Source organism: Camelus ferus, chromosome 11 (genome assembly GCF_009834535.1).
Source record: "Camelus ferus isolate YT-003-E chromosome 11, BCGSAC_Cfer_1.0, whole genome shotgun sequence".
Lineage (NCBI taxonomy): Eukaryota > Metazoa > Chordata > Mammalia > Artiodactyla > Camelidae > Camelus > Camelus ferus.
The window spans coordinates 34380498-34404241 of record NC_045706.1 but is presented as its reverse complement, the minus strand read 5'-3'; the positions used below and the strand labels follow the sequence as shown (position 1 = coordinate 34404241).

Here is a 23744-nt window from a genome sequence, read left to right as displayed (position 1 = left end):
TGGTGTATTACATTAATTGATTTGCAGATCTTGAACCATTCTTGCATATATGGAATAAATCCCACTTGATCATGGTATATGGTACTTTTCATATATTGTTGAATTCCACTTGCTAATATTTTGTTGAGGATTTTTGCATCCATATTTATCAGAGATATTGGCCTGTAATGTTCTCTTTTTTGTAGTGTCTTTGTCTGGTTTTGGTATCAGGGTAATGGTGGCCTCTTAGAATGAAATCGGAAGTGTTCCATTCTCTTCAGTTTTTGGGAACAGATTTGAAAGGTTAGGTATTAACTCTTGTTTATATATTTGGTAGAATTCCTCTTTGAAGCTGTCCGGTCCTGGACTTTTGTTTGCTGGGAGTTCTTCTGTTACTAACTCAATTTCACTTCTAGTGATCTATCTGTTCAGATTGTCTATTTCTTTCTGATTTAGTCTTGGAAGATTTATGTTTCTAGAAATTTCTCCATTTCTTCTAGGTTGTCCAATTTGTTGGCAAATAACTGTTCATGATATTCTCTTGTGATTTTTTTAACTTCTGTGATATCAGTTATTTCTCCACTTTCATTTCTTATTTTATTTATTTGGGTCCTCTTTTTTTTCTTGAAGAGCCCAATTAAAGGTTTGTCAAATTTCTTTATCTTTTTTTTTAAATAGCTCTGTTTCATTGATCTTTTCTACCTTTTTTTCCTTTTGTCTGTGTTTTATTTACTTCCTCTCCAATCTTTATTATTTCCTTCCTTCTCCTGTCTCTGGGCTCTATTTGTTCTTCTTTTTTGAGTTCCTTAGATGGTAGATTAATCTTGTTTGTTTGAGATTTTTCTTCTTTCTTGAGGTAGGTCTGTATGGGTATGAACTTCCCTCTTAGAACTGCTTTTGCTGCATCCCACAGATTTTGGAAAGTTGTGTTTCCATTTTTTTTTGTCTTAAGGTATTTTCTGATTCCCTCTTTCACTTTTTATTTGACCCATTGTTATTTTCAATAGCATGTTATTCAATCTCCATGTGTTTGTGTTTTTCCATTTATTTTCCTTTAATTAATTTCTAGTTTCATACCATTTTGGTTACAAAAAGTGCTTGATATCATTTCTATCCTCTTAAATTTGTTGAGGCTTGTTTTGTGACCTACCATGGGGTCTATCCTGGAGGACCTTCCATGTCCACTTGAAAAGAATGTGTACTTTGCTAGTGATGTAATGTCCTCTAGATATCAGTTAAGTCCCTCTGGTCAGTTGTGTCATTTAAGTACACTATTGCCTTACTGATTTTCTGTCTAGATGATTGGTCCATTGATGTAAGTAGGGTGTTAAAATTCTCTACTATTATTGTACTATTGTCAGTATCTCCCTTTCTATCTGCTACTGTTTGCTTAATTTAAATATTACATCCTCCTCTTTTAGGTGCATATATGATAATAAGTATTGTATGTTCTTCACATATTGATCCCTTTATCATTATATAATGTCCTTCTTTGTTTTAGAGATTATTTTGTCTGATATAAATATTGCTACCCTTACTTTCTTGTCATTTTCATTTGCATGAAATATCTTTTTACATCCCCTCACTTTCAATCTGTGTGTGTCTTTAGCTTTGAAGTGAGCCTGTTGTAAGCAACATGTAGATGGGTCTTACTTTTCATTCAGTCAGCTGCCCAGTGTTTTTTGATTGTAGCATTTAGTCCATTGACATTTAAAGTGATAGGTATATTCTTATTGCCATTTTGTTACTTGTTTTCTGGTTGTTTTTATAGTTCTTTTCAGATCTTTTTATGTTCTTCAAGTTTCTTCCCTTGTGATTTGATGATTTTCTTATCTTTTGATGATGTGGGTCCATGGTTCATTACTGGCAGTAGTGTATCTTTTGGGGAGAGGTGGGAATGACTAGATGACATAGAGAAAGTAGAATTTTAAAATAGCTGGGACAGATGTACTTATATTTACTCTTCCTTGTCACCTTGAACTTTACCCTTAACTTCTTTTCTGTTCCTGATCTCTGCAAGACTGGCTCCTTCTGATCATTCAAGTCCAGCTTAAAAGTTACCTACAAGAGGCCTTCCCTAACCACTTGACCTAAACAGCCACTCAGTGACTCTCTTTTCCATTAACCTGTTTTATTTTCTTCATATCACTTAATCACCTTTAGAAGTTACCTTGCTTTTGTACTTGTTTAACTATATATTATTTATTTAGTGTCTTTATTTTATTAGAATGTAAGCATCAAGAGGTAAGAAACATTGTCATGTTCAATACAGTATCCCTGGTAACTAGAATCCAGTTTTGGATTTTGGAATGAAGCTGGCCTGAATCTGAATCCTGACTGCCAGTTATACATAGTATATCCTTAGACAAGTTATTTAATTTTTCAGAGCCTTTATTTTGACATCTGGAATGGTAGTGTTTCCTACCTCACAGAATTAAACAGTCAAGTAGCATTCATTGCTGCAGTTTAATAGTATTAACATTCCCTTTTATTTTTAGATCCCAAATGTGGTACCTTTTCAAGATGTTGTCTTTCATCCTAATTTTTGGAACCACTCACGGTACCTTTCAGAATCGAAGACCTGTGAACCCTGAAGCAAATATGAATATTGTAAGTTTCTAAGAAACACATGCTAAGCTGCTAAAATAACGGGAATGCTACTTTTCAATTTTGAGGGTTTATACTTTAACAGATCTACAGTCAAATTTATGTATCTGCAGTCATATATTTTGATATGGGCCAACTGATATTCCCCATCTACTCTTCTATAAGCCCAAGGTTTCCCTTTCAGCTTTATTCTGTCTCTGTAATGAAAAAAAAATCTATATCTATATCTATATCTATATATATATATATATCTACCTGCATGGATATATTTCTCTCTTCTATACATGCACATATATAACAAATTTCAGATATAAGCTTAGCTATATTCATAGACATGCAAACATTTTTGGATAAACGTATATATTTTTAAATTGTAGGTGGGTGAGTAGGTAAAAGTATGAGTGATTAGCAGTTAGAAAAAAAAATTAATGGGTCGGTTTTAGAGATATGTCCTAGAGGGCAGGGATTTTGTTTGTTTTATCCGTGAATCCCTAGTATATAAGACTGATAATTAGTAGATGTTCTTTAAATGTTTATTACTGAAGTAATCAGTGAATTAATGAAAATAAAAATATACAGGCATGAGGCTAAGAGAAAATATGAAGGTTCATTATTACATGATTAGGTTAGATTGATCAGGTTACATTAATTGACCAACAATTTTATTCTTAAAGGCTTACTCTTTCTTTACCTAGAGCCAAATCATTTCCTACTGGGGCTACCCAGATGAAGAGTATGACATTACAACTGAAGATGGTTATATCCTTGGCCTTTATAGAATTCCTTATGGGAAGACAAACAGTGATAACAGTTCAGGTAATATTCAATTCCAGATAAATTGGTGAATATCTGGGGTTTGAAGTTCTCAACTTTTTTATTTCTTCTCAGTGAGTTTAGGACAAGAAAAGGATTTGAAGTTTAAGTGAACAGTTAACTTCTCATATGTCTCTCTACATACCTCAAGAAGAGTCCCAATCTACACTAACTTCCTGTTCACAGAGGGATTTTAAAGTATGGTGGAACACAGATTGCTCCTTCCAAGTTTTCTTTGTGGATCACTTTACTCATACATGTTGATTTTCTAGAATTTTCTTTGTTTAATGAGGGGTGAAAAATGCTCTGAAACATAGTAACATTATTCTGTAGGTTTGAAGCATGGCTGGTAAAAATTCCCTTCTTTGTCTTTATGGCTCTCTCCTCTAGCAGTAGGAAAGAGATCATTTGGTAGCAGCCTCATGGCTCTTTATTTTAACAATAGATACACTACTATCAGCAGAATGAGGTGCAAAAAAATGCACTAGAATTTGTCACTAGGGTTAGAATTCTAGATGTGTCACTTACTAGCAGAATATGTAACAAATTACTTTGCTTATTCATCTAATTGTTCAAATAAAATTCAGGGTTTTTTTTTTCTTTTCTCCCTAGATTTTCTCCCTGAAAAGAATGTTTCTCATATTGCAGGACACCCTCTCAAGTTCTCATTTTGAACATTAAAGTACATTTCAGAGAAGACATTAATTTGGAACAATCTCAGTCAATTTTGGATCCTTATAGAGGTCACATCTACTGAGCAGAAAATGTTAACATAGATTTGACATAATTATAGTAATCATTCCTCAGGGTATGACCTAATTTTTCAAATACTGTAATAAAAGATCTAAAGATAATTTTAAAATATAGTAAGTGCTTCAGAGTTCTCTAGAAGCAGGGCCTGAGACAGAGATTTAGGTGCATGTGATTTATTGATTGAAATACTTCCATGAGAAAATAATGTGGAAATCACGGGAAGGCAGAGGAAGGAGCTAAAGAAGGATGTGTCTCAACTAAGAAAGTGTAGCTAAAATGTAACCTCAGAGGAGTTCATGGATATATGAATTGCACTACAGAAGTGGTCCCATCTTGAAGATAAGGAGCTAGCATTTTTGCATTCCCGTATAGGTTAGTCACTGCTGAAGGCTACCCATAGAAAGAGGTAAAATCTCCTGGCTGAGGCAATTCCCATTTGCCTGGAGGCAGTTCCACAGAGAAAGGGACAATAGTGAACCCTTGAAAAGCAAGTCACAAAAGCTAGAAAAATAATTCAGCTGCTTAATAAAGGAAATCCAGGTGGGGCACCAAAATAATCAAATAAAGTGTACCCCTTACACTACTCAGACCCACTTTTTTTTCACATTAAGTTTATTTTATCCAGGTACAGCTTTTCAAGGATTCTGGTAGAACAGGATTTGTAGGAAAACTTACAAGATGAAGGTTAGGGGGAACAAATTAAGATGTCTGCTATTATATCTGATCCTAATGCCGTATCTAGTACTCATATATTCCCACCTCTACCACCCACTGTAGATTCCCCTTCCTTTCAGCTATCTTCCCTAATATGGTAAGCCAGGCCTTTATCCGTAAGGACTACTATGTCCATAACAGGTCATAGTTGTCATACTTGTACATTTACAGTTATAAGAAAGCATGGGAGTAACGAAAGACACCCCTGTATATTACCTGGATACAAAATATATTTTTCCCTCTTGTCATTATGTATCAATAGCCCTTCCTCCCCATGTTAATCAAAGCCAATACTCCTGATCTCAGGGCCAGTATAGTAATTCCTTTCTTTGCCTCCCCGTCTTCTAACATGAGGAGCCCAAAGTAACCACGTAGCAGATAGAGCTTTAAGTTTATTAGGATGTTTCCTGGTGCCACAGTGGAAATTTTTTCCTCTTGGAACAAATGCTCTAGATCTATGGAGCTTAAAACTGTGAGGACAAAATGTGTGAATCCCTAAGTAAGTTACTAGGAGTGGCAGTGAGTGGGACCACCTCTAATCCCATCCCTTTTTTCTCATACTTATGTATTCTACTAGTTAGGGGAATCAGCAATATATTATGGCCATTTCTTTAAGGTGTGTATTGAATCATGAAGGATAGCACCCATACTTACAGAATATCATTTCCCAACTGGCATCTCCACTGAGCCCTTGAGGTATTGTTTCATTGTTCTTTCAAGCTGGCTTGATGGTAGTTATGGGGTAGGATCAGTGGTTTGAATGGACCTCCTTTGACCGGAAGTGGATCCCTTGATTCAAAGTAATGTTATGAGGGGGTCCTACATGGAAGAAAAGACAAATCATAGAAATGTGTAGCAGTTTTAGTCATAATAAATTCTTGCCTTTTCCAGGAGAGAAAGGGTCTGGTATACCCAGCTTCTTTCCAAGTGACTGGTTTGGTTTCCTTGAGGGATGGTACCATGTGAGGTCTCTTTTGCTGGCAGGTCAGACATACTGCCTTGATAGTAGCTAGATCTGCCTTCATGAGGGGGCCCATAATGATGGGCCAGTGTGTCATCTACATCTCTACCATTATGACTGCTTATTTTATGAGCTCATTGCACAGCACTGGGGCAGCTAAAAACAGTGTCTGGCTGACATCTATTTGTTGAGTTATCCTATGCACTTGGTTAGTTAATGTACTCTCTGTAGTACACTATCCCATCCCATCCACCTTCCTTGCATACAGATTGAATATTGTTCTAGAGGGCAGATAGGAGAAAGGGTTGGAGGAGAGTTTCATGCCCTCTTGCATAGCTCTTGTTCCCTTTCACAAATCTGCACCACAGTGGACTCTTACATAAGACTCCAATATTTTATTTGAGGTTCATATAGGGTTCATTGCAAAGAACTTTCAGAAGAGTATGGATGTTCTCAATTTATACTGCATCCAGAGGCTTCATACTGACCTTGGACCCTATACTCGGTCTTCACTATCTTCACTTATTCAGCCTGAACTATTCTTATTGTGTCTCTCCCATCAGGGGGTTCTTATGTCTTCTCTCTCCCTGCAGGCACCTATCTTTCCTGATATTTGGGACCAGATTTTTACTCTGTGATACCAGCTTTCTGGTGAGTTTTCTTAAAGTTATGAATTTGAACTTAATTCATTTTAAAAGTAGGAATGATACTTCTACCAAAATGGAAGCATAAGCTCTTTACTTCTAAGATTTTAAATCCTGCTGGTGTCCTCACCAGAGTCTTTTGCAAGTTGATAAATGGAATTTCCTCCAAGCTCTCCCAAGACACGTTAATCAGATGGTGAGTGTTCTGGTCTTATTTAATAGATTTAGTATATCTTCATCTAAGCCCCCCTTTTTTTTCTTACATAATCTGCTGTTGCAATTCTGGAATTTTCTAAGCTTCCAGGAAATCTCAGCAGAATGTCAGGACTGACTGACCTCTGGAACCATTGTGCCAGTGTGTTAAATCCTGTGTCATAGGAGTGCACTTTCATACGAATAAACTCCCCCTTATCCAGGAATATATATATATAATTTCCCGCTTTGATCCAACACCCAGGCATTCTCTCTCAGTTCCTGCTGTTACATAACGATTAGCTAGATTTTGTAGCTCTTTTGTGTATAATTTCTCCTTTCCTTCAGCAGATGCAGTACTTTTTCAGTCAAGCCATGTTGGAACTCAATCATAGTTACTGATTCTGTACCCAGGAGGAGATTGGTGTGGATCTTGAGGAAGGGGAATCCTTGTTCTGAAAGGTATCTAAGTCAGGGGAACATTATCCTCTAACAAAGAGGAGTGGGTCACTTCTGTAGTCCCACTGAGTTCAGGGAAATCTGAGACTCAAGTTTCTGAAGCTCCTCTACCCAAATATTTTCATCTCAGGTCCCAAAGTCCTACTTCCCTATCAAGACCCTGAAATATAGTATGGGTTCTTCCCATGGCTGAAAATTCAACCCTCCTGAAGTTCTGTTGTTCTTACAATTAGGTCCTGACCAAGATTTTCACCTCAGTTAGCCTCTGGCTATAGAAGATGAGGGTTTTATGTGATGCCAAGGAGGTCTTACCACTTTCATTCACTCTTTACTTTGAATTGGTGATTGATTGCTCTGAGCCTATAATTTTTCTCTCTTCAGATTATCATTGACACGCAGCAATAGCTACCCAACTCCCCATACCTCATGATAATATTTTTGCTGTACTTCTTTGTCAGAGATACTGTATAAGGCAGTCAGCCCTTTCCTGTGTCATATGTGAGTATTTTAGCCATTGGAGTACCACAACATTCAAGGTTCTTTCAGTACTCCACCTGCAATCAATGATGTGATCCTCATTGCCAGCAAACCACAAGTAGTCCAACTCCATACTCTCATCTTTAAATGTCTGCTTCCTTGATCACTTTTGGTAGTAACTCAGGCCAAGTTCCCCAGAAGCAGAGTCTGTGACAGGGATTTGAGTGCACGTGGTTTATTGAGGGAATCTCGGGGGAAAAGGTGACGGAGGAAACAGAAGAAAGTAGAGGAAGGAGTTAAGCGAAGATGTGGTCTCAACTGGAATCCAGCTTCAGCCGGGCCCCCTTGGATAGATAGAGAACATGAAATACATCAGAGTTGGTCTGACCTTGAAGCATGGGAGTCATCCTTCTGTACCTTGTGTCAGTTGGTCAAAGTGTAGGTTGTCCCCTTCCATCCCCAATGTGGGAGCTCCCATTTAGCCAATAATGCCAAGAGTGCATCCCCAGAGAAAGAGCAGCTGTGTACAGTTGGCAGCCAACACAACAGCTGGAGAACAGGAGCATCAGCCTAATTAGTGGGATGTATGCAGGACAACAACAGCATCACTACAGTAGATAATAATGATGTGGATTGTGTGTCAACGGCAATTTAGGACTTAAAATCAAGTTACTAGTGAGCACATCCTATGTTATTCAAAAGGTGTTGCTTCTCAAAAACCTAAAAGTATAAATTAGGGCTCTGGGAACTCTGGTGATTAAAATAGTGGTTCTAAAAATGACACCTATATTGAATACACCTGTGAAAATGTGATTGTAAAATTATTTTATGAAATGAAAAAGTGGGAAAATCATAGGAAATGTATTTTATGTAATACATTATTTAAAATGTATATGAGTACCCAGATTAGTTAGATATTTGAATATTCTATATCCTTAAAATTTTCTATATTTAAGTATAACATGACCGAATTGCCTTATTGGTCATTTGAAAGAAATTCATTAGTGAACTGTGTTAAACAATTCTCATATACAATGGGATTAAATGTTATAATTTGCCCTATTTATGCAGTTTAAAAAATCTTCAAACTATCATGTCTTAGGAGATTGAATTTGAGGTAAGGTACTCATGTAGACACCACAATATTTAAAAATAAATTTTCTGCATTTTTTTCCAGCTCAGAGGCTTGTTGTATACTTGCAACATGGTTTGCTCACATCTGCCAGCAGCTGGATTTCCAATCTTCCTAACAGTAGCCTAGGCTTCCTTCTGGCAGATGCCGGTTATGATGTGTGGATGGGGAACAGCAGAGGGACTACCTGGTCCAGGAAACACTTGTACCTAGAAACAAATTCCAAAGAATTCTGGGCTTTCAGGTACAAAACAAGTCAAGTAATGTTTCATTTTATAAGTATATTAAACACTTTTTTTCTTTTTGAATGAAATAAAGTGATATATGTCCTTTTTCTCAACTCAGGGCTTTCAGTAGATCATCAAAATTTATATAAATTTTGCCTTGGAAATTAAAGAGTGCTTGTTTGATTTTGAGCTTGTTTCTCACTTTTCAGTGGTAACCTTTATTGACTGCCCCACCCTTCCTTTAACTGTTCTTTCACTCTGTAACCTATGTGCTTAGTCTGCTTCACTGTATTTAAAATATACAAACACCCTCTTTATAACACTGGGTTGTGGCTACTTTATTTCCTTGACTTCGTCTTCTCACACAAGTCTCTATTCAGTAGCCATACTATACTACATAACTTATTGATAATACCCAAAGTGAGTTGAAAAATGCTTTTAATATTTATCTATTCATTATCTTCAAATGTTAATATAATATTAGTAGAAAGTGCATTTTTATTTTCCTTTTTCTTTTTTTTTAATTGAAGTATAGTCAGTTTACAATGTTGTATCAATTTCTGGTGTACAGCATAATAGTTCAGTCATACATATACATACATATATTCATTTTCATATTCTTTTTCAATATAGGTCACTACAAGATATTAAATGTAGTTCCCTATCTATATAATATAAACTTGTAGTTTACCTATTTTATATATAGTGGTTAGTATCTGCAGTTCTTGAACTCTCAATTTATCCCTTCCCTCCCCTTTCCCCGACCCTGCAACCACAAGTTTGTTTTCTATGTCTGAACTTATTTTCCTTTTTCTCTTGTAGTTTTGATGAGATGGCTAAATATGACCTTCCAGCCTCCATTGATTTCATTGTGAAGCAAACGCAACAAGAGGAAATATTTTATGTTGGCCATTCACAAGGCACTACCATTGGTATGGCTAGAAAGATCACCTCTACTATTACTTAATTACTCTTTACAATTTTTTCCTTCTTAAGGATGTAGATAAGCTTTCAGACCTGTAAGTGAAACAAAGCACTGTGAGACAAAAATAGCATAGCAGTGCCCTGGAAGCTTACATCTTGCTTTAATTCTACATAGTTTTCTCTAGCCACAAAGAATTGACTGTAAAAACAAGGTTTTGTTTGTTTCCAATTATGTAAAATTTGGATATCCATCTTAAGTTCACAGTGAGGTCATTACTGTCACTTATTCCACAAATAGAAATTTCATAATTATTTTTATTTTAAAAATGAAGCATAGGGCTTTACGAGTGAAAAACTTTAAAAGGATATTTATGTTTTTGCATTTAGAGAAGATTAAACTTAAGAAATGCACAAATATGAAGAAAACCTTTCTCTATTTAAAGACGACAGGAAAAGAACTTTCATTACCTCACAGTAGTAATGCTTCTGTTCTAATGCATCATAACAACTTCACATTCAGGAAAAAAAAAAAAAAAAACCCTGAGACCTAACATAATTCTCTTCAATGGTATTGTAAACCTGTTCACTCTTAATCTTTCTATTTTGGAAGTAGAAAAGTCCATTTTATAATAGGAACCAGTATTAAATGAGTCTTTTCTAGGCTGAAGAGTATCATTTTCTTATAGGAATAGTCTACTTTATACCAGAGAAAATGTGTTGAATAACAGTCTCATCCCATTTCTCATAGATCTTTTTCTCCGATGTTTATTATGACTTTTAGTCCAAATTATCATCAGCTGTTCAGTTATCTGGAACCAGGAGTCCTAGAAAATAATTAAATAAGAAAAAAAATGGGTGATATGCCAGAGCTAATTGACTTACAGTATGATATACAATTCTTTACTTCTTTGATTTCTCAGAACCCAGGACAAAAAAGAACCAGTAAAAATAGAGAAGGTGTGCAGGTAGATAGTTTGATAGGATGTTAAAAAGAAAAAAACTACTATTTGTCATAATAATGACTCTGAATTATCAGTAAAGTAGTGTTTAGTATCCTCTTTACAAGAAGATAAGGAAAATTCTTATTAAAAGTAAGTATGGACTTCCAGGAGAAGATGGCGGAGTAGAAGGACGCTCACAGGTCACCCTCTCCCACAAATACACCAAGACCCACAACTACAGACCCACTCAGCCAACCAGAGCACCTGCGGAACTCCGACAGAACATCGCCCTCTTCAAAAGATAAAGACGCCAAAAATCTGGTAGGAGAAAAGGAAAAAAAAAAAAGAAAGAACAAAAGGCAAAGCAGCGCGGGACGGGTCCCGCGGGGAGGGAGCGGCAAAGGAGGACTGGCGCTCGCTCGCTGGGTCTCCCCTCTCCAACTGAGAGGCCAGCGGGACGGAGGGGGAGCCTCCGAGGCTCGGATTTGTACAGAGCAGCCCTTGACTAACAGAACTAAGTTAAACGGGCACAGAGCGTTCCCCCGACACCCAGCCTGAGACGCGGGCCGGCAGCGGGCGGGCAGGGCCAGGCTGCACAAGCCGGGCGGAGGACGGGGGCGGCTGCACGGAGGCAGCCCCGGGGGAACGCAAGGGGCTGCACGCCGTGGCTGTGGGAGCACAGGGCAGAATAACCTGGGCGCTCCATAAAACAGCAAGGTTGATGTGCTCTCGGGGGAAGGGTGCACACCCCCATCTCTGAAATCCCGCGGAAAGTTTTCGGGGGAAGAGAGGCGGGGCTCAGGCGCAGCCGCCATGTCCTCCGCGCTGAGCACTCAGGCGGGGGCGGGGGCGAAACCTGCAACCACACCGAAGGGCTTAGCAGCCTCAAAGGCCAGACTGAGACGGGCCTGCAGCCCGGGGCAGATAGGATCCTTCCATCCTGGTCCCTCAGAGAACTTGCTCCACAAAGACAAACAAGGAGCTGGGTTTTGGCTCGGAGCAGGGACAGGGCTGTCCCTCGGTCTTCCCCGAGCCCACCTGCGGAGCGCTGACCAGGGCGGAGCACGCAGCTGCACAGAGCGGCGGAGCTACCGGCGGCTCAGGTAGAGTGAGAGCAGCCCCCCACCTTTCGGGCAGGAACACAGCCCCTGACCGAGGTGCTGGGAGGGGGCACGACCCGCCCTCCTACCTGGCCAGTCTGCAACATCTGACTGAGGCATCCGGAGAGGCAGCGACCGGCCCGCCCACAGCAGAGGAGAGCTGCGCCTGACCCAGTGTTAGGAGGAGGCGCGATCTGCTTGCCGACAGGTGCTGGGAGCAGCACAGAAGAGGGCGCCAACAGAGAGCCTCTGAAAACAGCAAGCTGAGCTTCCAAAACAGGACGAAGAAAGACTTCGCATTAAAAGCACACAGACTCCAGGAGAACACCGACAAACCCACCCCCCCCCCCCTTTTTTTTTAAATCTGTTTTTACCTGTTCTATTTTCTATTACTCTCTTAATTTTTACTTCTTAATTCATTTCTATTTCTCTTGGGTTTTGATGTCCTGTTATTGATTAGACACAGGTTTCAAATACATCTATTCATCTCCCCCCCCCCTTTTTTTGGTAAAGATTTTAAAAGGACATCTCAACCCGATTAATACTCTGCTTCAACTCGCTCTTCTATTATTCATTATACACTGTTTTCAAACCCTCTTTCTCCCTTCTTTTAAAATTCTTTCTCTCTCTCTTATTTTTTTTTCTTTTTTTCCTAAGTTCTATTCCTAAATAGGTATTAGATAGATAAAATCCTTAAGGACCAAAATAAACAACTGATACTTCATAAACCACAGTGCCAGAGAGGTATGAGCAAGATGAAGAAGCAGAAAAACCTTTCCCAATTAAAAGAAGAAGAGAAATCCCCTGAAAGAAAGATCAACGAAATAGACATCGATAGCCTACTAGATCAAGATTTCAAAAAAGGAGTGATCAAATTGCTGAAGGAATTAAAAGAGATAGTGTTTAGAGATATAAAACATGTCAAAAATGAAATTGAAGCTATAAAGAAGAGCCAAGTAGAATGGGTAAACTCATTGACAGAGATGAGGAATGATCTAATAGCTGTGCAAAGCCGACTAGATAATGCAGAGGAACGAATTAGTGATCTAGAAGACAGGGCAATAGAAAGCACCCATTCAGAAGAACTACAAGATAAGCAAATAAAAAATAATGAAAATAGCATAAGGGACCTATGGGATAACATAAAGCATCCCAATCTTCGCATAATAGGGGTCCCAGAAGGAGAAGAAAGATCAAAGGGGATTGAAAAGGTTTTTGAAGAAATCATGACTGAAAACTTCCCAAACTTAAAGAAGGAATCAGATATCCAAGTACAGGAAGCTCAGAGGGTCCCAAACAGGAAGAACCCAAATAGACCCACACCAAGACGTATCATAATCAAGATGGCCAGAGTCAAGGATAAAGAAAGGATTCTAAAGGCAGCAAGAGAAAAGCAAAGAGTAAGTTACAAGGGAACTCCCATAAGGCTCTCAGCTGATTTCTCTACACAAACACTACAGGCCAGAAGGGAGTGGCAAGATATATTCAAAGCCCTGAATGAAAAAAAGATGCAGCCTAGGATCCTTTATCCAGCAAGGCTATCCTTGAGGATAGAAGGAGAAATAAAGAGTTTCACAGACAAAAAAAAGCTGCAGGAGTTTAGCAACACTAAACCCATGCTAAAAGAAATATTGAAAGGGCTATTCTAAATAGAAAAGCAGCAGGATGCTACAGAAATGAGAAACTCACAACTGGAAAGGTGATAACTCATGAATTACGAATAAAGTAAACATGAAATTATAAAAGAAGACATACAAATCACTGAGAGTGGGAGAGGGAGGCAGGGAAATATAGAATATCTTTTTCTTTCTTTTTTAAATTTTTTTAACAGTAGGATGGGTTTGAGATCATGTTACTATCAGTTTAATAAAAACAGTTATAGTAATGGGTTAATAGATTTACAAAAAAGGGTAACCACAAGCCAAAAATTTACAAAGGAGTCACAAAAATTAAATAAAATCCATGAAAATACAAAGGAAAATTACCAAACCACAAAAGGAAGAAGAAAGGAACAAAGAGGATATACCAATTCAACTGCAAAGATAAGTTCAAAATGGCAATAAACACACATCTATCATTAATTACTGTAAATGTTAATGGACTAAATGCTCCAGTCAAAAGACACAGAGTGGCAGACTGGATAATAAAGCAAGAACCTTCAATATGCTGCATACAAGAGACCCACTTTAGGGAGAAGGACACATATAGATTGAGAGTGAAAGGATGGAAAAGGATATTCCATGCAAATGGAAAAGCCAAAAAAGCAGGTGTTGCAGTACTCATTTCAGACAAAATAGACTTTAAAACAAAGGCCATAAAGAAAGATAAAGAAGGACATTTTATAATGATTAAAGGAGTGATACAAGATGAGGATATTACACTCGTTAATATATATGCACCCAATATAGGAGCACCTAAGTACATACAAGAATTACTAACAGAGATAAAGGGGGATATTGATGGGAATACAATCATAGTTGGAGATTTTAACACTGCATTAACATCACTAGACAGATCTTCCAGACAGAAAATAAACAAGGCAACAGAGAAATTAAATACTACAATAGAAAAACTAGATTTGGTGGATATTTTCAGAGCATTACACCCCCAAAAAATAGGATATACATTCTTTTCAAGTGCACATGGAACATTTTCCAGGATCGATCATGTACTTGGGCACAAAAGAAACCTCAACAATTTTAAGAAGATAGAAATTATCTCAAGCATCTTTACTGACCACAATGCCATGAAACTGGAAATCAACAACAGAGAAACAAAGGAGAAAAAAAGGAAAGCATGGAGATTAAACAATATGTTATTGAAAAAACAATGGATCAATGAGGAAATCAAAGCTGAAATTAAAAAATACCTTGAGACAAATGAGAATGAAAGCACAACCACTCAAAACCTATGGGACACAGCAAAGGCAGTGCTAAGAGGGAAGTTTACAGCGATACAGGCCTTCCTCAAAAAAGAAGAACAATCTCAAATAAACAATTTAACCCACCACCTGAATGAATTAGAAAAAGAAGAACAAAAAGCCCCAAAAAGCAGCAGAAGGAAGGAAATAATAAAGATCAGAGGGGAATTAAATACAATAGAGATTAACAAGACCATAGAAAAAATCAACCAAACCAAAAGCCGGTTTTTTGAAAAAGTAAATAAAATTGACAAACCTCTGGCCAAACTCACAAAGAAGAAAAAAGAGAGAGCACAAATTAGCAAAATAAGAAAGGAAAATGGAGAAATTACAACAAACAAAATAGAAATACAGAATATCAAAGGAGAATATTATGAAAATCTATATGGAACCAAACTGGATAACCTAGAGGAGATGGACAAGTTTCTGGAAACATACTGTCCACCAAAACTAAATCAAGAAGAATCTGAACACTTGAACAATCCGATCACTAGAAAGGAAATAGAAATAGCAATTAAAAACCTCCCTACAAATAAAAGTCCAGGACCGGACGGCTTCTCCGGGGAATTCTACCAAACATACAAAGAAGAACTCATACCAGTCCTTCTCAAACTCTTCCAGACAATTGAAAAGGAGGGAATACTCCCAAACTCATTCTATGAAGCCACCATCACCCTGATACCAAAACCAGGCAAAGACACTACAAAAAAAGAGAATTATAGGCCAATATCACTGATGAACATAGAAGCCAAAATCCTCACCAAAATTTTAGCAAATAGGATCCAACAACACGTAAAAAAGATTATACATCATGACCAAGTGGGGTTCATCCCAGGGACACAAGGCTGGTTCAACATATGCAAATCAATCAATGTAATACATCACATCAACAAGAGAAAGGACAAAAACCACATGATCATCTCAATCGATGCAGAAAAAGCATTTGATAAAATTCAACACCCATTTATGATAAAAACTCTCGCCAAAGTGGGTATAGAGGGAACATATCTCAACATAATAAAAGCTATATATGACAAACCTACAGCCAGCATAGTACTCAACGGTGAAAAACTCAAAAGCTTCCCACTAAAATCTGGGACAAGACAAGGATGCCCACTATCACCACTCCTATTCAACATAGTCCTGGAAGTCCTAGCCACAGCAGTCAGGCAAGAGAAAGAAATAAAAGGGATCCAAATTGGAAAAGAAGAGGTAAAAGTGTCATTATATGCTGATGACATGTTACTATATATTGAAAACCCTAAAAGGTCCACACAAAAGCTACTAGAGCTGATTGAAGAATTCAGCAAAGTAGCAGGTTACAAAATTAACGTTCAAAAATCAGTTGCATTTCTTTACACTAATGATAAATCAACAGAAGAAGAAAGTAAGGAAACAATCCCCTTTAAAATAACACCCAAAGTAATAAAATATCTGGGAATAAATCTAACCAAGGAGGTGAAAGAATTATACACAGAAAACTATAAACCACTGATGAAGGAATTTAAAGAAGACTTTAAACAATGGAAAGATATTCCATGCTCTTGGATTGGAAGAATCAATATTGTTAAAATGGTCACACTGCCCAAGGAAATCTACAGATTTAATGCAATCCCTATCCAATTACCCAGGACATATTTCACAGAACTAGAACAAATCATAATAAAATTTATATGGAACCATCAAAGACCTAGAATTGCCAAAGCATTACTGAAGAGAAAGAAAGAGGCTGGAGGAATAACTCTCCCAGACTTCAGACAATACTATAGAGCTACAGTCATCAAGACAGCATGGTATTGGTACCAAAACAGACATATAGACCAATGGAACAGAATAGAGAGCCCAGAAATGAACCACAAACTTTTGGTCAACTCATCTTCGACAAAGGAGGCAAGAATATACAATGGAATAAAGACAGTCTCTTCAGCAAATGGTGTTGGGAAAACTGGACAGCAGCATGTAAAACAATGAAGCTAGAACATTCCCTTACACCATATACAAAAATCAACTCAAAATGGATCAAAGACTTAAACATAAGACAAGATACAATAAACCTCCTAGAGGAAAACATAGGCAAAACATTATCTGACATACATCTCGAAAATTTTCTCCTAGAAGAAAAAATAAAAGCAAGAATAAACAAATGGGACCTAATGAAACTTACAAGCTTCTGCACAGCAAAGGAAACCAGAAGTAAAACAAGAAGAAAACCTACGGAATGGGAGAAAATTTTTGCAAGTGAAACCGACAAAGGCTTGATCTCCAGAATATATAAGCAGCTCATACGACTCAATAAGAAAAAAATAAACAACCCAATCCAAAAATGGGCAGAAGACCTAAACAAGCAATTCTCCAAGGAAGACATACAAATGATCAAAAAGCACATGAAAAAATGCTCAATATCACTATTTATCAGAGAAATGCAAATCAAAACTACAATGAGGTATCACCTCACACTAGTCAGAATGGCCGTCATTCAAAAATCCACAAATGACAAATGCTGGAGAGGCTGTGGAGAAAGGGGAACCCTCCTACACTGCTGGTGGGAATGCAGTTTGGTGCAGCCACTATGGAAAACAGTGTGGAGATTCCTCAAAAGACTAGGAATAGACTTACCATATGACCCAGGAATCCCACTCCTGGGCTTGTATCCAGAAGGAAATCTACTTCAGGATGACACCTGCACCCCAATGTTCATAGCAGCACTATTTACAATAGCCAAAACATGGAAACAGCCTAAATGTTCATCAACAGGTGACTGGATAAAGAAGAGGTGGTATATTTATACAATGGAATACTACTCAGCCATAAAAACTGACAACATAATGCCATTTGCAGCAACATGGATGCTCCTGGAGAATGTCATTCTAAGTGAAGTAAGCCAGAAAGAGAAAGAAAAATACCATATGAGATCGCTCATATGTGGAATCTAAAAAACAAAAACAAAAACAAACAAACAAAAACAAAGTGTAAATACAGGACAGAAATAGACTCACAGACAGAGAATACAGACTTGTGGTTACCGGGGGGTGGAGGGTGGGAAGGGATAGCCTGGGATTTCAAAATTGTAGAATAGATAAACAAGATTACACTGTATAGCACAGGGAAATATACACAAAATGTTTTGATAACTCACAGAGAAAAATATGTCACAATGAGTGTGTATATGTCCATGAATGACTGAAAAATTGTGCTGAACACTGGAATTTGACACATTGTAAAATGAGTATAAATCAATAAAAAATGTAAAAAAAATAAAATTAAATTAAATTAAAAAAAAGTAAGTATGAAAACAATTCAACATTTACTGAATTTCTGACCTAAAATGTAAGATTCATCTAACTGAAAAATTCGCTTACCTCATTTTCACCATTGCCAGTTATACAAATGTATAATATTGTTTCTGATTTTTATACTGTAGTGTTATAAGACGGATTTATTGCTGAATTATCCTCATTTATGATCTACGCATTTGTTTTTGATCCTAATAATCAGCATTATGTTGTGATCAATATGCTTGTCTCAAATTGGGTGATGAGTAAATGTTTGATAAATGAATTAAGAAATGAATATGTAAATTAATTGTTCAGGGCTTACTCTTATTCACCATGATGTCATTTCTTACATGCTCGTAATTGCTTAAGAATAGTTCATTTATATTTTATTTTCTTTCAGCCTTCGTAACATTTTCCACAATACCGAAGATAGCTGAAAGAATCAAAATCTTTTTTGCCTTAGCGCCAGTTTTTTCCATTAAATACTCAAAAAGCCCTTTAATTAAAATGGCATACAATTGGAAGTCGGTGATCAAGGTATGTTATCCCTTTCCTTTTTGTGGTTGATAACCCAAAATGATAATAATTCTGCGCTTTCAACAATGAAAGCTCTTGGCTGTGTTTTGCACAGGCACGTGTACGAATTGAAGTTTTTGGTTTCATCTGCACTGGATTCTTGCCTCATTTCTACAGAAGGATAGAATTTTACTCATGATACCTTTGGACATCCCATTGTGATAGAAAATCCATTAATCGAACGATGTCTACATCCTGCTCCCAAGTTTTGTCCCTCAATTTAAATATTTTAAACTGTGAGATAATGCATTTGGTTGTAAATATAGTGGACATACCACATCAGTTTTGGATTAATTATTTTAGTTTTCCAAATATGAATAAAGTGAATTTATTTTACAGGCTTTTTCTGGCAACAAAGACTTCCTACCTAATACCTCATTTAAAAGATTTGTTGGCTCTCAGCTGTGTCCACTAAAGATTTTTGGTAAAATTTGTCGTGATATCTTATTTATGATATCTGGATATGACCAGAAGAACTTAAATATGGTGAGAACAAGTTGCATTTGAGATTTTTTTGTCAATTTTTAGAAAGCAGCTCTTAATAGTGCTTATTTTATGCCTTGTGTATCATTTTATGGTTTATCCATTTATATTTATAGGTAGATTCTTAGCCTTTCTGATTTTGTGACTATACCAACATTGTGAAACTAACTTGTATTAGCCTGCTGGGATTATTTGGCTTTCATATTTGTCTTGATCTCTGTAAGGAATAGAGAGCCACTACAGTGATAAGTATCTTTATTAGTCTTTGCTATTGTTTGTTAGTTTCCTGAGGTTTCATGTATTTGAGTAGTCTTTTATTCACTTGTTTTCTGTAACTCCTCCTCTTATATCCTGGTTCCTAACACTCCTTTCCTTACTTGTTGATCCTTCCATAATTAGAATTGGTACCTGCCAGTTATCTTACATGCTTCTGGCATTCATCAGATTTCTGGAGTGTAAAACTGTTTTGGTGCTCCAATTACCATTGCCAAGGCCATTTGTATTGATTGTGTACAGATACTCTTAAAGATGTAGGCATTCATTCTAAGATTTTTTTCAGCACATTAAGATTTGGCAGAAGCAATTGAGGCATTTGGACTAGTTGGTTGGTTCTTACACCTGGACCTTTTAAGAAAGTTCTCAATGAGAACTAATTTATTCATTCAAAGAAGAAGAGGTGTTCTCTTAATTCCCAAATGCTTTTTCACACCACAAGGATATGTTGATTTTATTCAACCTCAAGAAGATCTTACCCCAGTCTCAGAGGGCTTTATCTGTATAACATAGACAATTACATAAATTTGAAAGAAATACTTTATAGCAGAAGAAATGAACCCAGTCCTCTCCCCTTTTCCTGTAAAGATATGAGCAGTGTACTTTCTGCCATAAAAGGTTAAAAAAAAATAGACTTTTCATATTCTTCTGTCCATCTAGTGTCATAAAGGTACCATGGAATGACTGGAAGAATCATAAATATAATTTTACCATATTCATTTATTCTATGTTTGGGGTAGTGTATTTGGCTGTTGCTGTATTTTCTGTGATTATAGTGTCTTTGTGAACTCTTTTTTTTATGAACTATTAGGAAAGCTTCTATTCTGGTTTCTTAGCCTTTAAATTTGTGGGTCTCCATTCTGGAACAAAAGTTGACAGTGTTATAGGTTGTAATATGGTTGTGTACTAACTTCTCTAGAATTGGGGATAGTCTGAAGTGGAAAAATTTCACACACCATATGTATGGGAACGGTAAGAGTATTAGTACAGTTCAATTCAGTTCAGTCTTCTCGAGCCTATCAAGATCTTTGGGGAAGATAGGGTCTGACTTGGAATTTCTTTCCTGCAGTATGAAAAACTGAAAGAGAATCTTGCAATTTGCAAACAGGCAGTACATAGAATCAGGCCAATGTCACTCAGGCATAGAAAATCAAGTAAGAAAACTGAAAGGAAGCTATCATGCAAGAAGGAACAGGTAGCAAAAACTCTCACCAGTATAACTTGGAAAACGTACCATCAAACAACCCAAAATTTTGACTTTGTCTGCTTCTTGTAATTCTTCTGTGATGGTTTACAAAAATTCATTCTAACCCTTATAAGGAGAAATGAGCCTGAGATATCGGAGTACAGTTATCATTAGTATGTGGTTATGATTTGAGTCCCCTTAGAGAATGAATTCCTCCTTACTACCTCTGATAAAGTTGAAGTAGAGACTCTGGTAAATATCTAAGATTACTCATAGACATTTATGAAAACAGGTAAACTTCATTCAGAAAGATGAGTAGGGCTAAGTGTTTTGGGTTGAGTATGCTTCTGACTCACATTAGGATAAATAGTGGTGACCTCTAATGGAAGGAACATCTGGAATATGCCATTCAGGATAAACATTATATTTGAAGCTTATTTCAAGCCCAAGGAAGAATTAAGATCCTATGAATACCTAGGAGTTTAAATTGTAGAATGTTTCTGTTAAAAAATTTTATAAAGGTCATTTTAAACTATTCTGTCAGAACTTTACTTTTACCAGTTCCAAGTACTGTGAATTGCAAAGGGAAAAAAAAAAGATATTTTCTCTTAAGCCCCCAGGTAGCCAGATGGCAAAAACCTTAAAAGAGGTGACATAACGATTACAAATACATTATGAGAATTTTACTTCTGGGCATGAGTGCTTAACAGAGTCTAAAACTGTCCTCTGAGCAAAAACAACTAGAAACTTTATTTTGAAAAATATACAGGGGAAATCCCAGTTATGCAAGGCTGGGGGAAATCCCAGTTATGCAAGGCTGGGTGAACATTCAAAAGTAAATTAATGTAATCTGTCACATCAACAAGCTTAAAAAGAAAAATCACGTGATTTTATCCATACAGGTAGAAGAAGCATTTAACAAAACCCAACACACATTCATGATAAAAACTCAGTAAACTAGGAATAGAGAGAAACTTCCTGAACTTGATAAAGAATATCTACAATAAAACTACAGTTAACATCATAATTAATGGTGAGAAACTTGAAGCTTTACCAATAAGAACAGGTACAAGGTCAGGATGTTCCCTCTCACCACTCCTTTTCAATATCGTAAAGATAGTCCTTGCTAATGTAACAAGGCAAGATATGGAAATAAAAAAGAATACAGATTAGGAAGGAAGATATAAAATTGTCTTTGTTCTCAGATGACATGATCATCTATGTAGAATATCTCGAAGAATAAAAAATAAAATATTCCTGGAGCTAGTAGGCAATTATGGCAAGGTTGCAGGATACAAGGTTAATATATAAAAATCAGTTACTTTCCTATATACCAACAAAACAGGTGGATTTTGTCCAATCAGCCAGTCTGTGTCTTTTGACCCAAGCATATAGTCCATTGATATTTAAAGTAATTATTGAAAATATTTTCTCCCATTCAGTAGGTTGCTTTTCATTTTGTCTATGATTTCCTTTGCTGCACAAAAAGCTTTAAGTTTAATTAGGTCCCATTTGTTTATTTTTGCTTTTATTTCCTTTGTTTTAGAAGCCAGATCTAAAAAAATATTGCTATGATTTATGTCAAAGAGTGTTCTGTCTATGCTTTCCTCTAGGAGTTTTATGGTATTTCATCTTACATTTAGGTCTTTAATCTATTTTGAGTTTATTTTTGTGTATGGTGTTAGAGAATGTTCTAATTTCATTCTTTTACATGTAGTTGTCTAGTTTTCTCAGCACAACTTACTGAAGATATTGTCTTTTCTCCATTGTATATTCTTGCCTACTTTGTTACTTGTTTGTTGACTGTAAGTGCATGGGTTTATTGCTGTGCTCTATTCTGTTCCATTGATCTATGTTTCTGTTTTTGTGCTAGTACCATACTGTTTTGATTACTGTACCTTTGTAGTATTGTCTGAAGTGAGGAAGTGTGATCCTTCTAGCTCTGTTCTTTCTCAGGATTATTTTGACTATTTGGGGTCTTTTGTGTTTCTGTACAAATTTTAAAATTATTTGTTCTAGTTCTGTGAAAAATGTCATTGGTATTTTGATAAGGAGTGCATTGAATTTGTAGAAATGATATGGCTGATGAGTTAATTTCCAACATATATAAGCTTATATAACTCAACATTAAAAAAAAAAAAACTCAATTAAAAAATGGGCAGAAGAACTGAATAGACATTTTTCCAAAAAGGAAATGCAGATGGCCAATGGGCACGTGAAAAGATGCTCAACATTGCTAATCATCAGGAAAATGCAAATCAAAACCACAATGAGTTATCACCTCACACCTGCAGAATGACTATTAACAAAAAGAACACAAATAACACATGTTGGCGAGGATGTGGAGAAAAGGGAAACCTCATGCATTGTTGTGGGATGGTAAATTGGCACAGCCACTGTGGAAAAGAATATGGAGGTTTCTCAAAAAACTAAAAACAGAACTACCATTTGACCCAGAAATTCCACTCCTGGGTACATATGCAAAGAAAATGAAAACTCTAATTTGAAAAGATATTTGCACCCCAATGTTCATAGCAGCATTATTTACAATTGCTAAGATATGGAAGCAACCAAGTGTCCATCAACAGATGAATTGGATTTTTGTCATTTCAGCAAGTATGCAGTGGTATCTCATCATTGTTTTACATTGCATTTCCCTGTTGACATATGATGTGGGACACCTTTTCATATGCTTATTTGCCATCTTTATATCTTCTTAGGTGAGGTGCCTGTTAATGTCTTTGGCTCATTTTTAAATCTGATTGTTTGTTTTCTTATTATGGAGTTTGAAAATTTCTTGTATATTTTGGATAACAATCCTTTATCAGATGTGTCTTCTGCAAATATTTTCTCCCAGTGTGAGGCCTATCTGCTAAGTCTCTTGATACTACTCTGTTTTACAGAGTAGCAGTTTTTAATTTAATGTTTTTAATTTATATGTTTTATTTTTTATTTTCAATTATTAATTTTAATGAAGTCCAGCTTATCAATTATTTCTTTCATGGGTTGTGCCTTTGGTGTTGTATCTAAAAATTCATTGCCACACCCATGGTCATTTAGGTTTTTTCCAATGCTATTTTTTAGAAATTTTATAGTTTTGTATTTCAC

The 23744-nt window shown here is 36.5% G+C and overlaps 1 protein-coding gene across 2 annotated transcripts in view; it reads left to right on the top strand.

Moving 5' to 3' along the window:
* LIPJ (lipase family member J) overlaps positions 1–23744 on the top strand; it is a 34483-nt gene that overhangs the window by 3448 nt on the left and 7291 nt on the right. Inside the window, exons 2-7 of one of the 2 annotated variants that reach the window (XM_032491385.1) lie at positions 2478–2589; positions 3282–3402; positions 8777–8975; positions 9781–9890; positions 18519–18655; positions 19034–19180. In XM_032491385.1, the coding sequence (XP_032347276.1) occupies positions 2485–2589; positions 3282–3402; positions 8777–8975; positions 9781–9890; positions 18519–18655; positions 19034–19180 (819 nt within the window). In that variant the 5' untranslated portion in view covers positions 2478–2484. The remainder of the gene's footprint in view (positions 1–2477; positions 2590–3281; positions 3403–8776; positions 8976–9780; positions 9891–18518; positions 18656–19033; positions 19181–23744) is intronic. The other variant, XM_032491384.1, reaches the window with a different exon arrangement.